Source organism: Argopecten irradians, chromosome 9, assembly GCF_041381155.1.
Source record: "Argopecten irradians isolate NY chromosome 9, Ai_NY, whole genome shotgun sequence".
In the NCBI taxonomy this organism is placed as follows: Eukaryota; Metazoa; Mollusca; class Bivalvia; order Pectinida; family Pectinidae; genus Argopecten; species Argopecten irradians.
The window spans coordinates 41,815,248-41,833,566 of record NC_091142.1 but is presented as its reverse complement, the minus strand read 5'-3'; the positions used below and the strand labels follow the sequence as shown (position 1 = coordinate 41,833,566).

General features: G+C 35.6%; 1 protein-coding gene across 4 annotated transcripts in view; it reads left to right on the top strand.

The window, feature by feature from the left end:
- Positions 1-14,289, top strand: part of LOC138332370 (uncharacterized) — a 64,612-nt gene extending 50,323 nt beyond the window's left edge. For all 4 annotated transcript variants that reach the window (XM_069280450.1, XM_069280448.1, XM_069280451.1 and 1 more), the window contains 3 exons: positions 9,736-9,863; positions 12,175-12,322; positions 13,527-14,289. In XM_069280450.1, coding sequence (XP_069136551.1) covers positions 9,736-9,863; positions 12,175-12,322; positions 13,527-13,750 — 500 coding nt within the window. In that variant the 3' untranslated portion in view covers positions 13,751-14,289. The remainder of the gene's footprint in view (positions 1-9,735; positions 9,864-12,174; positions 12,323-13,526) is intronic.
- The last annotated feature ends 4,030 nt before the right edge of the window (positions 14,290-18,319 follow it).

Sequence of the window (18,319 nt, the reverse complement as noted above, 5' to 3'; positions counted from 1 at the left end):
ATTCTTCATTATGCAATATAATTAATATACTTAATAGTTTGCTGTTATAACTTCTTTAACCCTTAGACTGCCAAGTTTTTGACGTCGCCAAATTCGAACTCTCAAATAGCCGATCTGCCAATTATGACGTTATGGCAATTATGACGTCATTTCATTTTTGCGTTATATCTTCAGGAGATTAATGCATATACGCTGACACAGACACTCGCCTTAATGATTATTAGAAGAAATAAAATATGGATAAATTTGTTTAAATTATATTGATATACTAATACTTTTTATATCATACTTCCACATTTCATATGTTTCTGGTTTTTTTTTAAATATCACAAAGGCGAGTTTATGACATATGAAAAATGATGAATCCATCAAAGTTGAGTTATATTGTATATATACACGCCACTGTGCTGTATTGACTAATTAACAACACAAAGAGAAGTTTTTTCTCAAGATCAACCGTAAGTCAATTTGACAAATATTTATTAACTTATAAAATAACTATAGGTTTTTGAGTGAAATCCGTGTATTTCCGAAACAAAGTTTACACAACACAGGCCTATATACATAATTCTTGTATTTCAGTTGATGGTGTAGTTTTAAATCTACATTTCTATGCAGTGGTGTAATCGAATACATTCTCTATGCAATCCTCTCCTGCATAGTGTACATGCAGTTTGGCTTCGTCGCCTGATTCCTCCGCGAGCACGGCTAGAGCATACGCAACAGTCTTTTTCTTCCGTCGCGGGAGGACGTCTACATGACATCTCCTCGGTCTCGGTCTTGCTTCCTGTGCATCGGACTGAACTCCAGCTAAATTTTCTATGACCATCTGAATAAACTTAAGTCTTGATACCACTCTATCCGACGTGTTGTTCCTATATAAAATATACGCATTCATCGTGATTCGATGAAACAGATGCAATACCACTTTTTTTTCTAAACATTTTTATTATGTCGAACGCAGCTCTATGCGCTCATCACAGCGTCAGACAAATCGACAGCTCCCATCTACCTATTATATTGGTGAATGATGTTTGGGCGTCCGGTCTGCAGCTCCTGAGCAGGAAGGAAAGTGCTCAATATACGCACTGGTTTTTTACCCACTTCGTTTTCTTCATATTATACATTTTAATAAAACTTCTGCATCACTGCATCATGTGCATTGAACGGATCAATGCCTAACTAAGATGCAATTTCGCGATTTATTATGTCATTAAATACATTTTGGCAAGTCATATATCGGATTTACCATATCTATGAATAAAATCTATAAGTCATTACGTTGTGCAATTTCTGGGTAATGAAACAGCCACTGTTTACCTGTTATCTCGCATATTATCTCGTTATAACGACTTAGTTATGTCGTAATAACGAGAAAGTATCTCGTAATATTTACAGTTTGCACTGACATAGGCTCAATAACCATGTTTTCTAGTATTATCATTGTTAGTGTATAATGATGAGTACACCACGTGCTGCGATTCTATTGTTACGGGAATAGTCGCTAGCTGGCGCAGCAACCTGAGGTCATGACCCCACTTTTGATGGGAACATATGAATGACTTGATTACAATCAGCTGTTTAATTGAATTCGTTGACGATGACTAGAGAGAAAGAAAATATGTGTATTTTTATAAAAAAAAATGCAACTGTTGCGAGAATAAATAATATAAATTTGCGTGAAAAACGGTAAATATAATAAATGTATTTTTATTTTGTTGAGGTTATGAGGGTATAATGACAATGGAGCCTGTGTAAATTTTATGTAGCCAGGCTTAGCCGGGGTTATACAACATGATTTACACGTGCTCCATTATCATTATACTACGGAAGCCTGTGAGGGTCATATTGAAAAAAAAAGTGGTTATAACGACTTAGTATCTCGTTATAACGACTAAGTTATGTCATAAAAACAACATAGTATCTCGTAATAACGACTTAGCTATGTCGTTATAACGACTAAGTATCTCGTAATAACGGCTTACCTATGACGTTATAACGACTAAGTATCTCGTAATAAGGGGTCAAATAATCTGAGCTATATTAAAACGACTTCTTCTGAATAACACATAGGACTAGAGACTGTGATAATTGGTCTGTGCCATCCTGGTATAAAGAGCTACCAAGTTTGTTCAAATGAATGAAATTGACATTCATTCTAGGTCACAGAGGTCAACTAGGCTAAAATTCTTAATAACCAAGAGGCGTAGAGACCTGAAATTGGGCCTGTGGCATCCTGGGATAAAAGGGTACCTAGTTGGTTAAAATGAATGACATTGACCTTCATTAAGGTCCCAGGTGTCGAATAGGTTGAAACATATTTAAGCGACTTCTTCTCAATAACCGAGTGTTCTGGAGACCTGATAGTCGGCCTGTGGCATGCTAGGATAAAGGGCTACCTAGTTTGTTCAACTGAATGACCTTGAAGTTCATTCAAGGTCGACGGGGTCAACTAGGCTATGTTTTTTTTTTTTTTGTTTTGTTTAAATTCGTGTGTTTGTCTGTCTGACCTAATGGAATCATAGCTGAAGTATGTTCTTTTCATATGCAGTGTCTGTCCAGTCTGTCCGTAAGGATATGTGCATGGACAGATTATACCTTTGGGCAGCTGATATTTACATGTATAACGTCAGTTATAATAACTGTAAATGCCGATAATTTTTTTTTTCGGATATATTTTCCGGAAGACGTCTCTATTTTTTACACGCCTTTAGAGTTGCGCCCATTGGGTTGTCTGCACAGGAAATGGAAAATCTGTCGGGATAATTTTGGATATCAGCAAACACATTTTGGTTAATCTATCACCACTATCGTTAACAACTACTGTGTAACTCAGCAAATCAAGATAGGAGACATTGGTATTCGGATAGAAATGCATATATTTGATGATACTGATGAATAAACGTGAATTTGAAGTGGTTACAAAGTGTTGGGTGGTCGAATTGACTTATTTGAGTTTACACTGATAAAACGGATCCGACAAAACCCCCTAAAGTATCGAGGATGCGTACGTACATAAACTCATAAAGGACGTTCATCATCGTAAACGTAGCTAAATAGCATTTGAATATAATATAAGTTATATCTTTGTGAAATATCACAATAATATGTAATGAGCAATTCATTTTTGTAACAAAGCTGCGGTGCGCTTTGTTGCTATATTTTCCGGAAATTGTATTAACCGAGACTTTGGCGGGAATTTTGCTGGGCACGAGATCTCGGGACTGAGATTTTCAGTTTTCTACCGGGCCTTGAGAGGTGAGGGTTGTGTTTTTGAATCCTATGTAATTTTCATATATTTGTCGCCCATCCTTTCCCTAATTTGCTGTTATCGTATAGTATGGAGATACATTAACATTACTGTGTGTGTATTTTTCGCTGTCAGTCGATATTTTTGCTATATTTTTGAGTTTGAAATACTTGTGAAATTGTGCAATGTTGGACTTGGCATGTCTCGCATTTAGACGGGTATCGATATTAATTAAAAGTCTTCACTCTTGTGTTGAGAGCCGTTGGTAGGCTGGAAAAGAGTGGGAGCCTCCTGTGTTGAGTTTCTGGGTTAACCGTTAAGGAGATATTTTGAGAATCTTCGCTAGAGAACGGTGTTTGTGAAATTGGAGGTTAAACTATCGATAATCGGCCCGATGTATAGCGCCACGTGCTCGGTCTTTCATTGATGGGTAGGAGTTAATTCTGATAGCGAAAACGTGAAAACATTAGCAGCAAAACTGTCCATTACACACTACTTCCCACTGAGCCACGCGGGTATTTTCTTGTTGTCGCCTTTACACATGTTAAATATTAATAAACTGTAAAATGAATTTGATGTCGTCCGTTGTCAATACTCACTAGTACCTTTGAATATGGTAGCGAGACATAGGAATCTGCAAGCTAACGCGGCAGTCGAACCCAAAGCAAAACAAATTAATTTTATCATTCTTACTCTATGCTAATGACTACGGTCGTAGCAAAACAAGTCGTTACAATTTGAGTCTTTATTTGCTAAGTATAAGTTGATTTAATTACGACAAGACAAGCTTTCGTAATATTGAACCCAAACTTCCAAAATGCGCTGAGTGCGATAAACTGAATCGCATATCGCACAGTTGGGCGCTTTCTGTTTTTAGTAGGTGATGCGATCATACGATTACCGTAAACAACGTTATTTATCAAAAGTTACAGTTTTTGTCACTCACATTTTACATATTACCGTGACACATTGGGTTTGGATAATGCACCATGTATTGCTGTGGGGAGGCAGCAACATCGTGAAGTTCCATTTAAAACAAAAAACTTTTCTCTAGCTGTTTCTTTTCTTGTTTATTCCGCATCCAAGCTCTTTCTAATCTTAAACACCCATGGTAAAAAATGTGTAAGCCCAATTTTATTTTGTGTGTGGGGATGTTGTGTATGTACTTGTATGAATGTTATGCGATTACATTATGTGGCCAAAGGAGAGATAGTTTAATAACTCTTATTGTACGAGTTATTCCCCTTAATCTTCATATAAGAAAAGGAGACTGAACGTGGACTTGGCACCAATCAGATTTGTTTTGTGTTGTGAAGAATCAAGATATGTAGAGCGTGTTCTCCAGCCCAACTTCACGTCCATGACACGCCTGTAGTTTGGTAAAAGGCTTCAAGTACTGGAAGATAGTTAATTCGGAATACCTTTGTATAGAAGTCCAAAAGGTGCCTTAAAACGCGGCCATAGAGTCCAATTAAAATTCAGATTAAAAAAAAAACTTCTCAGGATCCAGATAGAGTAGAGCCAGAAACGTACAGTAAATATATACTGATATAGCAGAATCAAATCTGCAAGGCTCTTAAAGTCCGCAACAAAGAGTTGTATACATTATCTTACTGGTCCCCTTCGTTCTGATCGTCAGAAATTGGTCCCATAGACTATATATATGTAAAAATCAGCATGGTCGCGTGTAAATTACAGCCACCGGATTGTTTAACCGATGCGACACAATATTTATATACAATACTTATTCAAGCCAAATTAGTTCCAATCTCGAGATTCCCTGTCAGAAACACACTTTAGAAATTTTACAGCTACATATATTGCCAAACCCACACATTAAGCATAAAAATTTGAAACTGACGCACTATGGATATACCCAATCAGCAGGCTCTGAAACATTTATCTCGCTAGGAAATATTATGCCCAAACAAAAGGGATTTCCACAAATCTATTCTTGGTTTTACACTGCATTCCTTTTATTGTCCACATGTACATGTGTACATCTGCCAGGAAGTACATCTCAGTATTACAAAATCAGTACTTTCTGTTTGAAATACAAGATATGACAATATCAATCCACATTTCCAAAACGTTTCATTTCAAATCACATTAAAGTTATGCTCACCAGACTCCTGCTGATTGGCTCATTTAATTGCGAGACCTTGGACCTGGTATTAAGGGTATTAACGCAATCGTCTGTTCAATAAACTTAACTATATCATTACCCGGGTACGCGGAAATCACGTGTTTTGGTTGCGATCTCGTTTTGCTATTTATTTTGTAAAATAGTTGTAGTTTTCTATGGGAATGACGGGAAGTAAGTCGTTCTAAATCGCTTTCCAAATATAGTGAATTTCTGCTAGCATATGACGTTTAGACCAGTAATTATTCTAGAGCGATTCAAGCTGAAGTTTTGTCATTTTTCTGCGTCACTAAGAGAGCACCCATCCCAAACCTCACAACAGTATTCAAACAATGGCCGAATATATGACTTGCACATCTTTATTAAAGTTTGTTTATTAAGAGTATATTTAAGTTTTCGAAGGACACTTACCTGTTTTGGTACATGTTTACTTATATTATCAATGTGGATATTCCATTTGAAATTAGCCTACATAGTTACTCCTTTTTTAAGTACTTTTGGTTATCTACAAAATCTAAACTTACATTATTGGATTGAATATCGAATAGGTGATCATGTTGCGCATTTGAAATAAATAAAGCTTCGGTCTTTTGGGGGTTAAATTGAATTTTCATAAAGTCGTAGTTAATTTTAGTTACAATTGATGGCCCAGAGCATAGCAAGGAAGTATCATCAGCAAATAATTTAGACAGACTTTCAAGGTTGTCAGAAATATCATTAATATACAATATAAAACGGAACGGACCTAATACTGAGCCTTTGGGGACACCAGAAATTGTAGATTTGCGGAAGATTTTCTCTTTCCGGAATACCTTTTTAGGTGAAAAGCCCGTCAAATTGTCCAGGTTATTCTTCTTCGTGTTCTTGTGAACGCTCTATGAGACAAACGTTAATACATAGAATAACAATTTCAGTGTGTTTAAGCCATGTATCTCCTTGAACAAAATAAAGCAGGTCAAAAAATAATATGGCCGTCATGACGTCAAACCTAAAAACACAAAAAAAATCAGCTGTAACTCAAAAAGTATAAAAGTTATTTCAAGTCTGATGATATTTTTTGTAGATATTGGACATATCTAATTATTTAGGTCACCTGACCATATGTCATGGTGACCTATTGCGATAGCCTTTCTTCCGTCGTCGTCCGTCGTGCGTTGTGCGTCGTGCGGCGTCCGTCGTGCGTTAACTTTTTGTTGTGAACACGATAACTTGAGTAAATGTGAACCGAGATTGATGAAACTTTGTATGTAGCTTAATGTAAACAAGATCTCGGACGAGTTTGAGTTTCAGGGTTGCTAGGTCAAGTTCAAGGTCACTGCTACTATTTTTAGCAAATCCCTATCAGCACTCTAGCGGCTTAATTCCTTGAGTGATTTTAATCACACTTCACACATAGACAAAGGATCATAATATCTCGGACAAGTTTGAGTGTGAAGATTGCCAGACTAAGGTCAAGGTCACCGTTATTATTTTTTAGAAAATCCTTTTCAGTGCTCTAGCGGCTTCAGTCCTTGAGTGATTTTGATCAAACTTCACACAAATTTAAAGGACCATAGTATTTTCGACAAGATACAGTTTCAGGATTGCCAGGTCAAGGTCAAGGTCACTGTTACTATTTTTATGTCTCCTGACCATACGTCATAGTGAACTACTGCAATAGCCTATTGTCTCGTTCATTTTTACTTCAGCTTCTGTGTTGAATACAGAAGGGAAAAAAATAGCACACCATGTGTTAAAGTCCTTCATAGCTATTATGCTGGCCCTTAAATGACAAATCACTATTGGATGTCAGGTGACCGTTAAGGCCCATGGACCTCTTGTTTTCATGACATATTTTCATAACATATGTCTCGTAAAAAAGCTTGCTAGAGGTTAAAGTTTACCAAATGTTACTAAATCTATATATATTTTTTGTTCATTATTTGTTTTTTCCAAACTTTTTGTATTACATCGATGCAGTATGTCGTTCAGAAGATTTTGATGTCTTCAAATTTAATATTGGCCCACTTATTTATTAGTCACCTGTCTGGTGAAATCGGAGGGGACTATAGCGTTTGTTCCCGTCTGTCAGTCTGTCTCTGTCTTTCCGTCTGTCTGTTTGTCCGGATTTGGTTTCCAGTGATAACTTGATTGATAAATTGATGGATTTTGATCACAATGGTAGCATATGAAAATAAATACAGCTTGCGATGGAATTTTGGGTTAAAAGGTCAACTAATAAGGTCACTGTTACTCAAAAATAGATTGTTTAAAAAAATCGTTTTCATGCGATAATTTGAGAAAACATCAACATATTTCCATCAAACTTTTTTGGTTTGATTGGTTTAACGTCCTATTAACAGCCAAGGTCATGTAAAGGCGTGTCAGGTTTGTTGGTGGAGGAAAGCCGGAGTATCCGGAGAAAAACCACCGTCCAGAGGATAGTTACTGGCAACTGCCCCACATGGGATTCGAACTCGCAACCAAGAGGTGGAGGGCTTGTAGTAATATGTTGAGACATCTTAACCACTCGTGCACCACGGCCCCTTCGACTAAACTTTACACAAAATAATGGTAGCATATAAGAAAATACAGCTTGGGATTGAATTGGGGGTCAAAAGGTCAAATACAAAGATCACTGTTACTGAAATTATATTGTTTAAATATTTTTCGTTTTCAGACGATAACTTGAGAAAACATCAACGAATTTGTTCAAATTTCACATATTGGTAGCATATGAGAAAATACAAATAGGGATTGAATGTCAAAGGTCAACAACAAAAGTCTCTGTTACTAAAAATAGATTGTTTCACAAGTTTCCGGACGATAACTTGAGAACACATCATTGGAATTTGTTCAAAATCCATACAATGATAGCATAACCAAGTAATAATAACTTGCAATAGATTAGAAAACATAATTGACGGCAGGGGACGTGGGTAAGTGCAACACTTACTGGAAGCTTGTTTTTATGACGTAATTTATATTTCACTAAGGAATTTTGGCAAATTTCGACAATTATATTTTAAACATCTCCTCCGACTACACCAGTCCCATCAAGCCCAAGCTCATACAAAATTTCCCCCTTTTACCGTGACGGATCTTTGTTAATATGGTGTCGATTCAAAATCAAATATGGCCGCACTGACGTCACTTCCTGATGGACAGTCATTATTTGTTTTCAGCCAATTTCTTTTATTTTGTTATAACGTGATGTTGAATAGTATATGGAGAAATTTGGTTTAATTGAACATTTTTCTCTTAAACGCCAAAATTGAAAAAAAAAACATTAAAAAAAATTCTTCTCGTGTTCTAGAATGCTCAGAGACCTAATATTAGGCATGTAACATGCTGACATAAATGCCTACCAAGCTGCATAATATGAATGGCATTGAACTTCATCCCAGGCCACAATACCCTAAAGAATTCAAATGACTTCTTATGCAGTTCTAGAAGGCTAAGAAATCTAATATTAAGCATGTGCACGCTAACTTCAATGCCAACCAAGTTTGTTAATATGATTGATCTTGACCTATGTTTAAGGTCACTTGGGCTAACAATCCAAAAAAATGAAATTACTTCTCCTGAAGTTCTGAAAAACCAGAGACCTGAAAATTGACTTTTTAGAACGTTGAGACAAAGCGCTACAAAGTGTATTAATATGATTGACCTTGACCTTCGTTCAACGTCACAGAGGCCGAACATTCTAAAATATTCGAATGACTTCTACTGGAGTTCATGAAGGCCTAGAGATCTAATGTTAGGCCAGCAGAATGCGGACATAAATGGCGACCAAGTTTGTTAAATGATTGATCTTGACCTATATCCAAGGTCACTGGGGCTAACGATTCTAAAATCTTCAAATGACTTCTTCTGAAGTTATGAAATGCCAAAGACATGAAAATTGATTTGTAGCACGATGAGACAAAGCGCTACCAAGTTTGTTAATATGACTTACCTTGACCAGGATACATTGCTTTTAGGTGAGAAGCTCGTCAAATTGTCAACGGACAATTTCTAGTTATAGATGATTTTCTTAAAGAAAACATTTGTTTGTCAATTATGCAAATATTCATACTCATTACACAACTAATTTGCAAATATTGCATAGTTTATCCTGTGTATGTAGGTAAAATCACAACTTACGTAAAATAGCTGTCTTTGATTCATAAAAGCTCAAAATCAAGAACACCACTATATCATTTTATTACATTTTAAACTTTGGTATCACCAAAGCAGATCCTTAATTAAGGTTGTTTATAAAATAGTGCCACCTGCCGTTTATCAATAATACCCGTCATATCCCATACATGAATTGTTTGAATGTTAAACTCCTGCATATATTTATGAATGAATGTTGTAGGGGGAGCTCTCGTCGTTTTAACTGTTTCTTCAAATGGTCATGGTGAGATGTCATCTGTGTTTTATCATGGGCAATCTGTTTTTGGCCGCATCGTGTCTGATATGACCACAGAAGGAATCCTCACACAGGTGGGTACAATTGTCGGTGAAGTAAACCGGCAAAATAGTCACCCGAAACAGCGTGCTCTTCATTGAATATATAATTTTAAACAAGTCACAGAAAACTCCTTGGAAATTATGTCAATTCCTTAATGATGCGTTTTCTTCAGCAAACTGATACTAGATTGATGTGCTTTTAATATTCTTTTTAATTCCGGTAAAACTGGAGGAGACTATAGTGTTTGCTTCCGTCCGTCCGTCCGTCCGTCCTTCCGGATTTCGTTAACAGTTGATAACTTTGACGGATTTTGATGAAATGTTTAGAATATGAGAATAAAAAAAGCTTTGGATTCAATTTGGGGTTAGAAGGTCAACTACAAAGGTCAATGTGACTGAAAAATCAGATTGTTTCACAAAATATTAGTTTCCAAACGATAACTTGAGAAAACATAACGTATTTTGATCAAACTTCATACAATGGCAGCGTATGAGAAAATATAGCTTGGGATTGAATTTGAAGTCAAAAGGTCAACTTCAAAGGTCACTGCTTCTAAAAGTAGTTTGTTTCAAAAATTACTGGGCCATAACTTGAGAATATATCAAAGGATTTTTTTTTACAAACTTCATACAATGATAGCCAATGAAGCCCAATAGAGCTTGGAGTCCAAAGGCCAACAACAAAAGTCTCTATTACTAAAAATAGATTGTTTCATAATAGCTTTCGGATAATTACTTGTGTCACACATCAACAGAATGTGTTAAAACTTCATCCAATGATCACATAACTAAACAATCATAGCTTGGCATAGATTAGAAAATCTAATTGACGGTAGGGGATGTGTATTGCTTGCAACACTTACTGTAAGCTTCCTCATTTTACATTCGTTGTCGCTACTCATGATCACATAACTAAACAATCATAGCTTGGCATAGATTAGAAAATCTAATTGACGGTAGGGGATGTGTATTGCTTGCAACACTTACTGTAAGCTTCCTCATTTTACATTCGTTGTCGCTACTCATGATCACATAACTAAACAATCATAGCTTGGCATAGATTAGAAAATCTAATTGACGGTAGGGGATGTGTATTGCTTGCAACACTTACTGTAAGCTTCCTCATTTTACATTCGTTGTCGCTACTCATGATCACATAACTAAACAATCATAGCTTGGCATAGATTAGAAAATCTTATTGCCGGTAGGGGATGTGTTGCTTGCAACCCTTACTGTAAGCTTCCTCATTTTACATTCGTTGTCGCTACTCATGATCACATAACTAAACAATCATAGCTTGGCATAGATTAGAAAATCTAATTGACGGTAGGGGATGTGTGTTGCTTGCAACACTTACTGTAAGCTTCCTCATTTTACATTCGTTGTCGCTACTCATGATCACATAACTAAACAATCATAGCTTGGCATAGATTAGAAAATCTAATTGACGGTAGGGGATGTGTGTTGCTTGCAACACTTACTGTAAGCTTCCTCATTTTACATTCGTTGTCGCTACTCTATTCTTTTACAGTGTCAGTAACTTGATCCGGCATTGACGTCTTGTAGGTCTTGTGAAATGTGATAATTCCGATTTAACCCAGTTGTGTTAATGTGATGATTTTATTCTAGATTTGTTTTCGTCTTATCATGATCCTGATTCGACCTAGATTTGTATGTTTAATGAATAAGATGATCCAGATTCGACCTAGATGTGAATGTTTAATGAATAAGATGATCCAGATTCGACCTAGATTTGAATGTTTGATGAAAAGGATGATCTAGATTCGACCTAGATTTGAATGTTTAATGAATAAGGTGATCCAGATTCGACCTAGATTTGTATGTTTAATGAAAAAGATGATCTAGATTCGACCTAGATTTGTATGTTTAATGAATAAGATGATCCAGATTCGACCTAGATTTGTATGTTTAATGAAAAAGATGATCTAGATTCGACCTAGATTTGAATGTTTAATGAATAAGATGATGCAGATTCGACCTATATTTGTATGTTTAATGAAAAAGATGATCTAGATTCGACCTAGATTTGAATGTTTAATGAATAAGATGATCCAGATTCGACCTAGATTTGAATGTTTGATGAAAAAGATGATCTAGCTTCGACCTAGATTTGTATGTTTAATGAATAAGATTATCCAGAGTACACTTACTTATCCGGAGTAATGAGCTTTACCTTCTTATCTTTCATGACTCTAGTATGTAAACTATACACCGGTATGTTGTTGATTATTGGCGAAATGGAATATATCTGGGGTTTTTTTCATGATTTAATGGGTTTTTAAAATTATGTTTCTGTAAGTTGTATATTTCTATATTTATATAGAAGGAATATCTGGCAACTAACTTCCATGTCTTTTATGGGAGAAACGAGGATGATTTTAGGGAGCCATTTACAAGTGGACTACCGGACATAAAGAAACTCGGACTGGAATTGGTGTCTATTAAATTAACCACACGGCATTACAATACTCGTACGTTAGACGTTATTGACAAAGATCTGGTAAACCAAATTTACATGTGTTCTGCCCGGATTGTATATGCTTTACAACCAATCGCCATTTAAAGTTCAAATTCTAGTTTAGGGTTTGTGACAGTGGACAACTAATACAACCTTCATTAGAATAAGATTATTTTATAGGTAAACCTACATACATTCCAATAATTCATCAGTATTGACTACAATAAGCAGTTATAGAAACCTGGTCTTTGTGTTTGCACCATATCATTGACATATTTTGGAAGATTTGGTTTTTAACTTTATGATATACAGTATGATTTATACTTTTATAATAACGGCATAGTTGGTATATTTTTGTTATTTTTCAAAAAACACATATATACTACAGAAATATTAATATTACGTATTTAACACATTGTGAACAATACAATGTTATCGTTATAATGTTACTATTGAGACAAAGTAATACAGAAAACAAGATACAAAACTGTAAACATGCAGAAAATACAACAAAATATAATTTAAAAATAGCTTGCAAGATATTACAATACAGATTTAAACTACTTATAAGAAAAATACACAAACGCTTTTAAAGACCGAGATACAGATACTTTAAATCAAACAATTAATAATTGTATTCCACACAGGTTTTTACTTATGTAACAGGGTGCAGGATTTACAATAAATCTGATTCCTGACTCTGCCAGGGATGCCTATGGATTTTTTCATTATGACATGACATTACACAAATGAAAGACAATACACAATTGATCATTTCATAGTTGGATATGACTTACCACCTAAAGTGCATACTACCTTACTATAGATATGACATAGATGACCAAAACAGTTTTGACTATGGCGGTATTTGATTATACCAGGTACATTATTTTGAATTATAAGTGCATGGTAAGCTGTCATTTAACATATATACCATGTACTATTTAATGGAAATACGACATTACATACGAAAATAGAAGCAAATAAGCAGCTTTTGTCACCAAAAATGTACAGATAAGTATTGACAGCATGCAATTTGACAGGATATGCACTAAATGCAGAAAAAATGAGAAAAATAATCAGTTCACCATAAAAGTATACACTCTGTATTTACTAAGACAAACAGATTATCGTATTTTTATTATGAAGATGATGTTGAATGAACTATATGATTTGTTCAGTCAATATATAATAATCTTATTTTTATCTTTTAACAGATACAACAGACAAGCTGAAATATTCCCAGATGATAGTTGCTATGGTGATTCCATGGATGCATCATGTTGTATACGGAGGATTGTCAAATTCAAGGTCCGAGAAGGAAAAAGAAGAAATCATCTCCCAATACTTTGACAGATTACAAACATACGCCTACAATCATTCTGACTTCATACCGTACATGTTCTTTACAGAGGTTGTGATCAAAAGAAACAAAAAATAGTCACAGCAACTCATGTGGGTATAATGTGATAAGTCGCATTTACCGATTTTTTCCTTAATCCTATATTCTATTGCGAAATTATGTGCATATATGTGGTTGACATTTATGCTATTGGCGACGATAATTATATATAATAGACAGATTTTATTCCTACAATTACCAAACAGAACTCCTGCAAATGACTGCTGTTTTTAAGCCAAAGATTTACCATTTTTAGCTTAGATTGTTTTTACTTAAATCATCCCAGCGCAAGTATTTTTGGCTGTATCGAGCTAATTGTTGCTGCATGTTTTGACCAGTTTCATGGTAATTGAGATTGAACAGTGTTTTGATTGCGTTAAAGGTGGTATGAACGCAATGGGATACAGACATATTCAATGTAGCGCGTTACATAAATAAGTCTACTTTTACGTCAAATTTAAAACGGTGATGGTTGCTAAAATGGGTAACTACGGTAGTCAGGATGACCGAAGATATAGTTCCGATTGTTGAATGTTATAGCTGTAGTTTGATTTGAAATATAACAATGACACCTTGAATTATTTTTGATTTTTTTTTTCAATTTGATAATGTATCAATAATGTCCATTTCGAATAAAAATTGAGATAAACGTGGCAACGACTACCGGTATCGTTGTCAGGGTAGTGATGCGGTCCGAAGTGAAGCGAGCCGCCATATTTGATTTTCAACCGAGGAAAGTGACTGTGAAATAGTCTGTTGATCAAATGGTATGACTGTTGAGCTGCTGAATGTTTGTAATGTATGTATCGGTCTACGCACGCGATATAGACTAAATTATTCATATTCACGACTTTTATTTTATTGTACGGATGATAGACAAATGTTCGCATGGTGTGTGACTGACGTAACTATGGAATTCCTCGAACACTCCTGAGGAAAGCCCCCGGTTGTAGCCTCGACCAGCGATTCTTTTTGTTGTTTATTACCGTTACAATGCTTGAACACATATTCTGTTTTGATGTCAAATACATTTTAATTGGATCTTATTACAACTCTTTAATATTATTTTGAATCCGCCAACGAAGAAACTTTGTTTACACTTCATTCAGAAGGCAAACCGAGTAGGCTAATGACGAGCATGATATTGTCTGTGCTACCTAAGGATCAGTTTTTAGACAAATAGAAGACCGAAATTGTTTTTAGTTTATTATTAATTCAAAGCAAATCTGTCATCTGTGAAAAGGTAAAATATAAATTAAGTAATTAAAGTTTATTTAGATTATCATATGACGCAAAATCTTGCCGAAGCGTGAACTAGAAGTAGTCCGATCCTACTCTGGGTTTGTATTCATACGTCGTTGCGTTTACGCTAATTTGAACGCAACTCCCCTCCCATTGACTATATAGGGGCATATGTAAATATATTAAAATATTAAGCAATAATGTGTGAAATGATACGCTTTTGTTATCTTATTTTGAAATTTAATTTTAGTTCTTTTATTTTTTACTCTGAGATATTGAAAAATAACAGATATTGAAATGGGGCAATAAAGTAAGTACACGGACCCCCCATTTTTCTGCCTGATTTAGAAAGAGCGACCTTTTTCCCTATTAATCTTCAAAATATTTCCAAAAGTTTGATATTAGAACTTTTTCTGTGTAGGGTTAAATCTGGCAAAAATGGCTGAAAATAGTGCATTTTGTTTCTCAAAATGAAGAGGGAGGGGAAGTATATGTCGTAATTATCGGAAAAAATATGAGTTTTATTAATCATAACTGCTTTATTATTAAAGAAGACCACTGGGAAATAAATTTTACAAACATCCATGCATAACAAACACCTCAATAGGAAATGGTGACTTTAATCTCTGGTGTATATAGTGAAAACGGTAAAATGCCCATAAAATCCAATATTTTGTCAATTAGGTAACTGTGGCTGGCGCGTTAATTAACCCCAAAGGCGTCCTGTTGTATTCCACTAAACTTAACGGTCCAACAGTGAATGCGATGCGTTCCTGATATTCTTCTAAAGCCTCAACTTGATGATATCCGGTCTTCATATTGAGGACTGAGAACAGTTTAGATCTATTTAAAGAGTCTCTTTTATCGGCGGCAACGCATATGAGTCCCTGCAGGTCCTTTTATTTAACTGCCTGTAGTCTATGCACATGCGTAGGCTTCCACGTGCACCCTTCTTGCGAGCTAGTACTACACATGAAGACCAGGATAAGTGTGACCTGCTCACTCAGTGTCCAATAAGTTTGGGATTGGTTGTAGCTCCAGAGGACTCAGATTTTTACCTGATTTACCTGATCTTCGGTCTATTGATAAGCCATTGGCTTCTAGACCATCTTTACTTTTGACTTCGGTCATGTCGATTTCATCGAGTTGCGCATGTCCGATGTAATCAAGATCGTTTTCCTCCATTAAATTTGTTTAGATCTTCCGATCCAATATATATATATAAAGTCTGTGCTTTCCATCAATGGCACTTGTTTCCATTTTCCTAAAAACTTTTGTACAAACACTTCATAAAAGTCATGTACACTCCATTTTACATATATTAAAATAATGTACTTCCGGTGAAATAAAGTTCTCTTCACCTGGCACAACAGCTCAATCGTATGTACACAAATACACGTGTTTTGGACTAGCTGTTAGATCTCACTGTAGCAATCTGGCTTGAATTTCAAAGGATGATTCTTCCACTCGTTGTTTAAGTTTGATTTGAATATATTAATACTTTCCGAGTTTACCACTTTGTCCGATAGATTGTTCCACGAGTTCACTACTCTTATAGCAAAGGAATTACTCCTGCACCGAAGTCTTGACTGCTGTTTTTTAAGCTTTTTGTTGTGACCTCTCGTTCTCCTATCTTCGTTCAGGGGGAGTAATCCATTAGCAGAATGGCTCGTTTTGTCGAAACCATTAATAATTCTAAACACTTGGATCATATCATATCGTAGTCTCCTGTATTGTAGAGTTGGTAGGCCCAAAAGTTTCAGTCTTTCCGTATATGGTGTTTCACGGAGTCCATGCACTTGTTTTGTTGCACGTCTTTGCACGTTTTCTAACTCAATTATATCTTTTTTTCAGAATTGGGTTCCAAACTGTTACTGAGTATTCCAGTTGTGGTCGTATTAGAGACTTATAGAGTGGAAGAAACATTACCTTGTCCAACATTGTGAATGATCGCTTTATCATTCCAATTAGCCTATTCGCCTTTTTCGCACAATTTGCCACATGTAGACTTAACTTAAGTTCTGTGTCGAAAGTAACTCCAAGGTCTTTCACATGGATCCATCTTCCTCTCGCATGATATACTCAAAGTTGGGATTTCTTTGTCCAAAATGTAGTGTCTTAGGCTTAGATGAATTAAACTTCAATTGCCATAGTGTTGACCATTCACTTAATTTGTCCAAATCATTTTGAATTTTTTCGGAATCTTCAAGTCGGTTACATGATCCGTAAATTTTCGTATCATCCGCAAATAGCTTTGATTTTCCAAGTACAGCTTTTGGCAGGTCATTTATATACACGATGAAGAGGATAGGTCCCAGAACACTACCTTGTGGAACTCCACTATCTACTCCTACCCAGTCGGAATGTATTCCGTTGACTACAACTCTTTGACGTCTCCCTTCTAAGAATTTTGATATCCATGTCACAATTTTCCCTCGTACTCCAACATTTATTAGCTTTTTTATCAGACGTTTATGCGGCACTGTGTCAAACGCTTTTTTAAAGTCCAAATATATCATATCCAAATTTCCACCCTCGTCCAGCTTTTTAGTTATTTCATCTTGGACTTCCAGAAGTTGAAGTGTTGTAGATTTTCCTTTGATGAAGCCAAATTGTTCGACCGCTATAATATTGTTCCTATCTAGATGACCCATCATATTGTCTCTAAGAATAGATTCCAAACATTTTACAACGATACTGGTCAAACTAATTGGTCTGTAGTTTTCCGCTTTCCTTTTATTTCCTTTTTTAAAAATTGGTGTTATGTTTGCCTCCTTCCATTCTGATGGTAGAACTCCTTCTCGTAGTGATTTATTAAAGATTATTGATAGGGGGAGACTAATACATTGGCTTAGTTCCTTTAGGACTTTAGGATCTGGTCCGGGGGATTTGGATCCATCTAATTTTGATAGCTTTTTAAACACTTCTTCTGTTGTAACTTGGATTTCCAGAAGTTCTGACTGTAGATTAACTGTTGTTGGTGTAGGTATGATGTTGTGGTCTTCTTTCGTAAACACACTTGCGAAAAATTTGTTTAGTTCCTTGGATTTACCTTCATCCTCAGTTTCTATAACACCATTTTCTAGTTCTAGATCAGGCACTCCAGTTTTAGTATTGGTCCTAGATTTGATGAATTTCCAGAAACTTTTAGAGTCTGTCTTGAATTCCTTATCAATTTTGGACTCGTATTGAATTGATGCACTCCTTAAAGATGATGTTGCTCTATTTCTTGCTAATCTGTATGTTTCCCAGTTTGCGTTTGTTTTGTTCCTTTTGTATATTTCCCAGGTCTTCCTTTTTCTTTTGAGGGTGTTTATTGTTTCAACATTCATCCAAGCTTTCCTGTGCCTCCTTCCAGGTCTACTT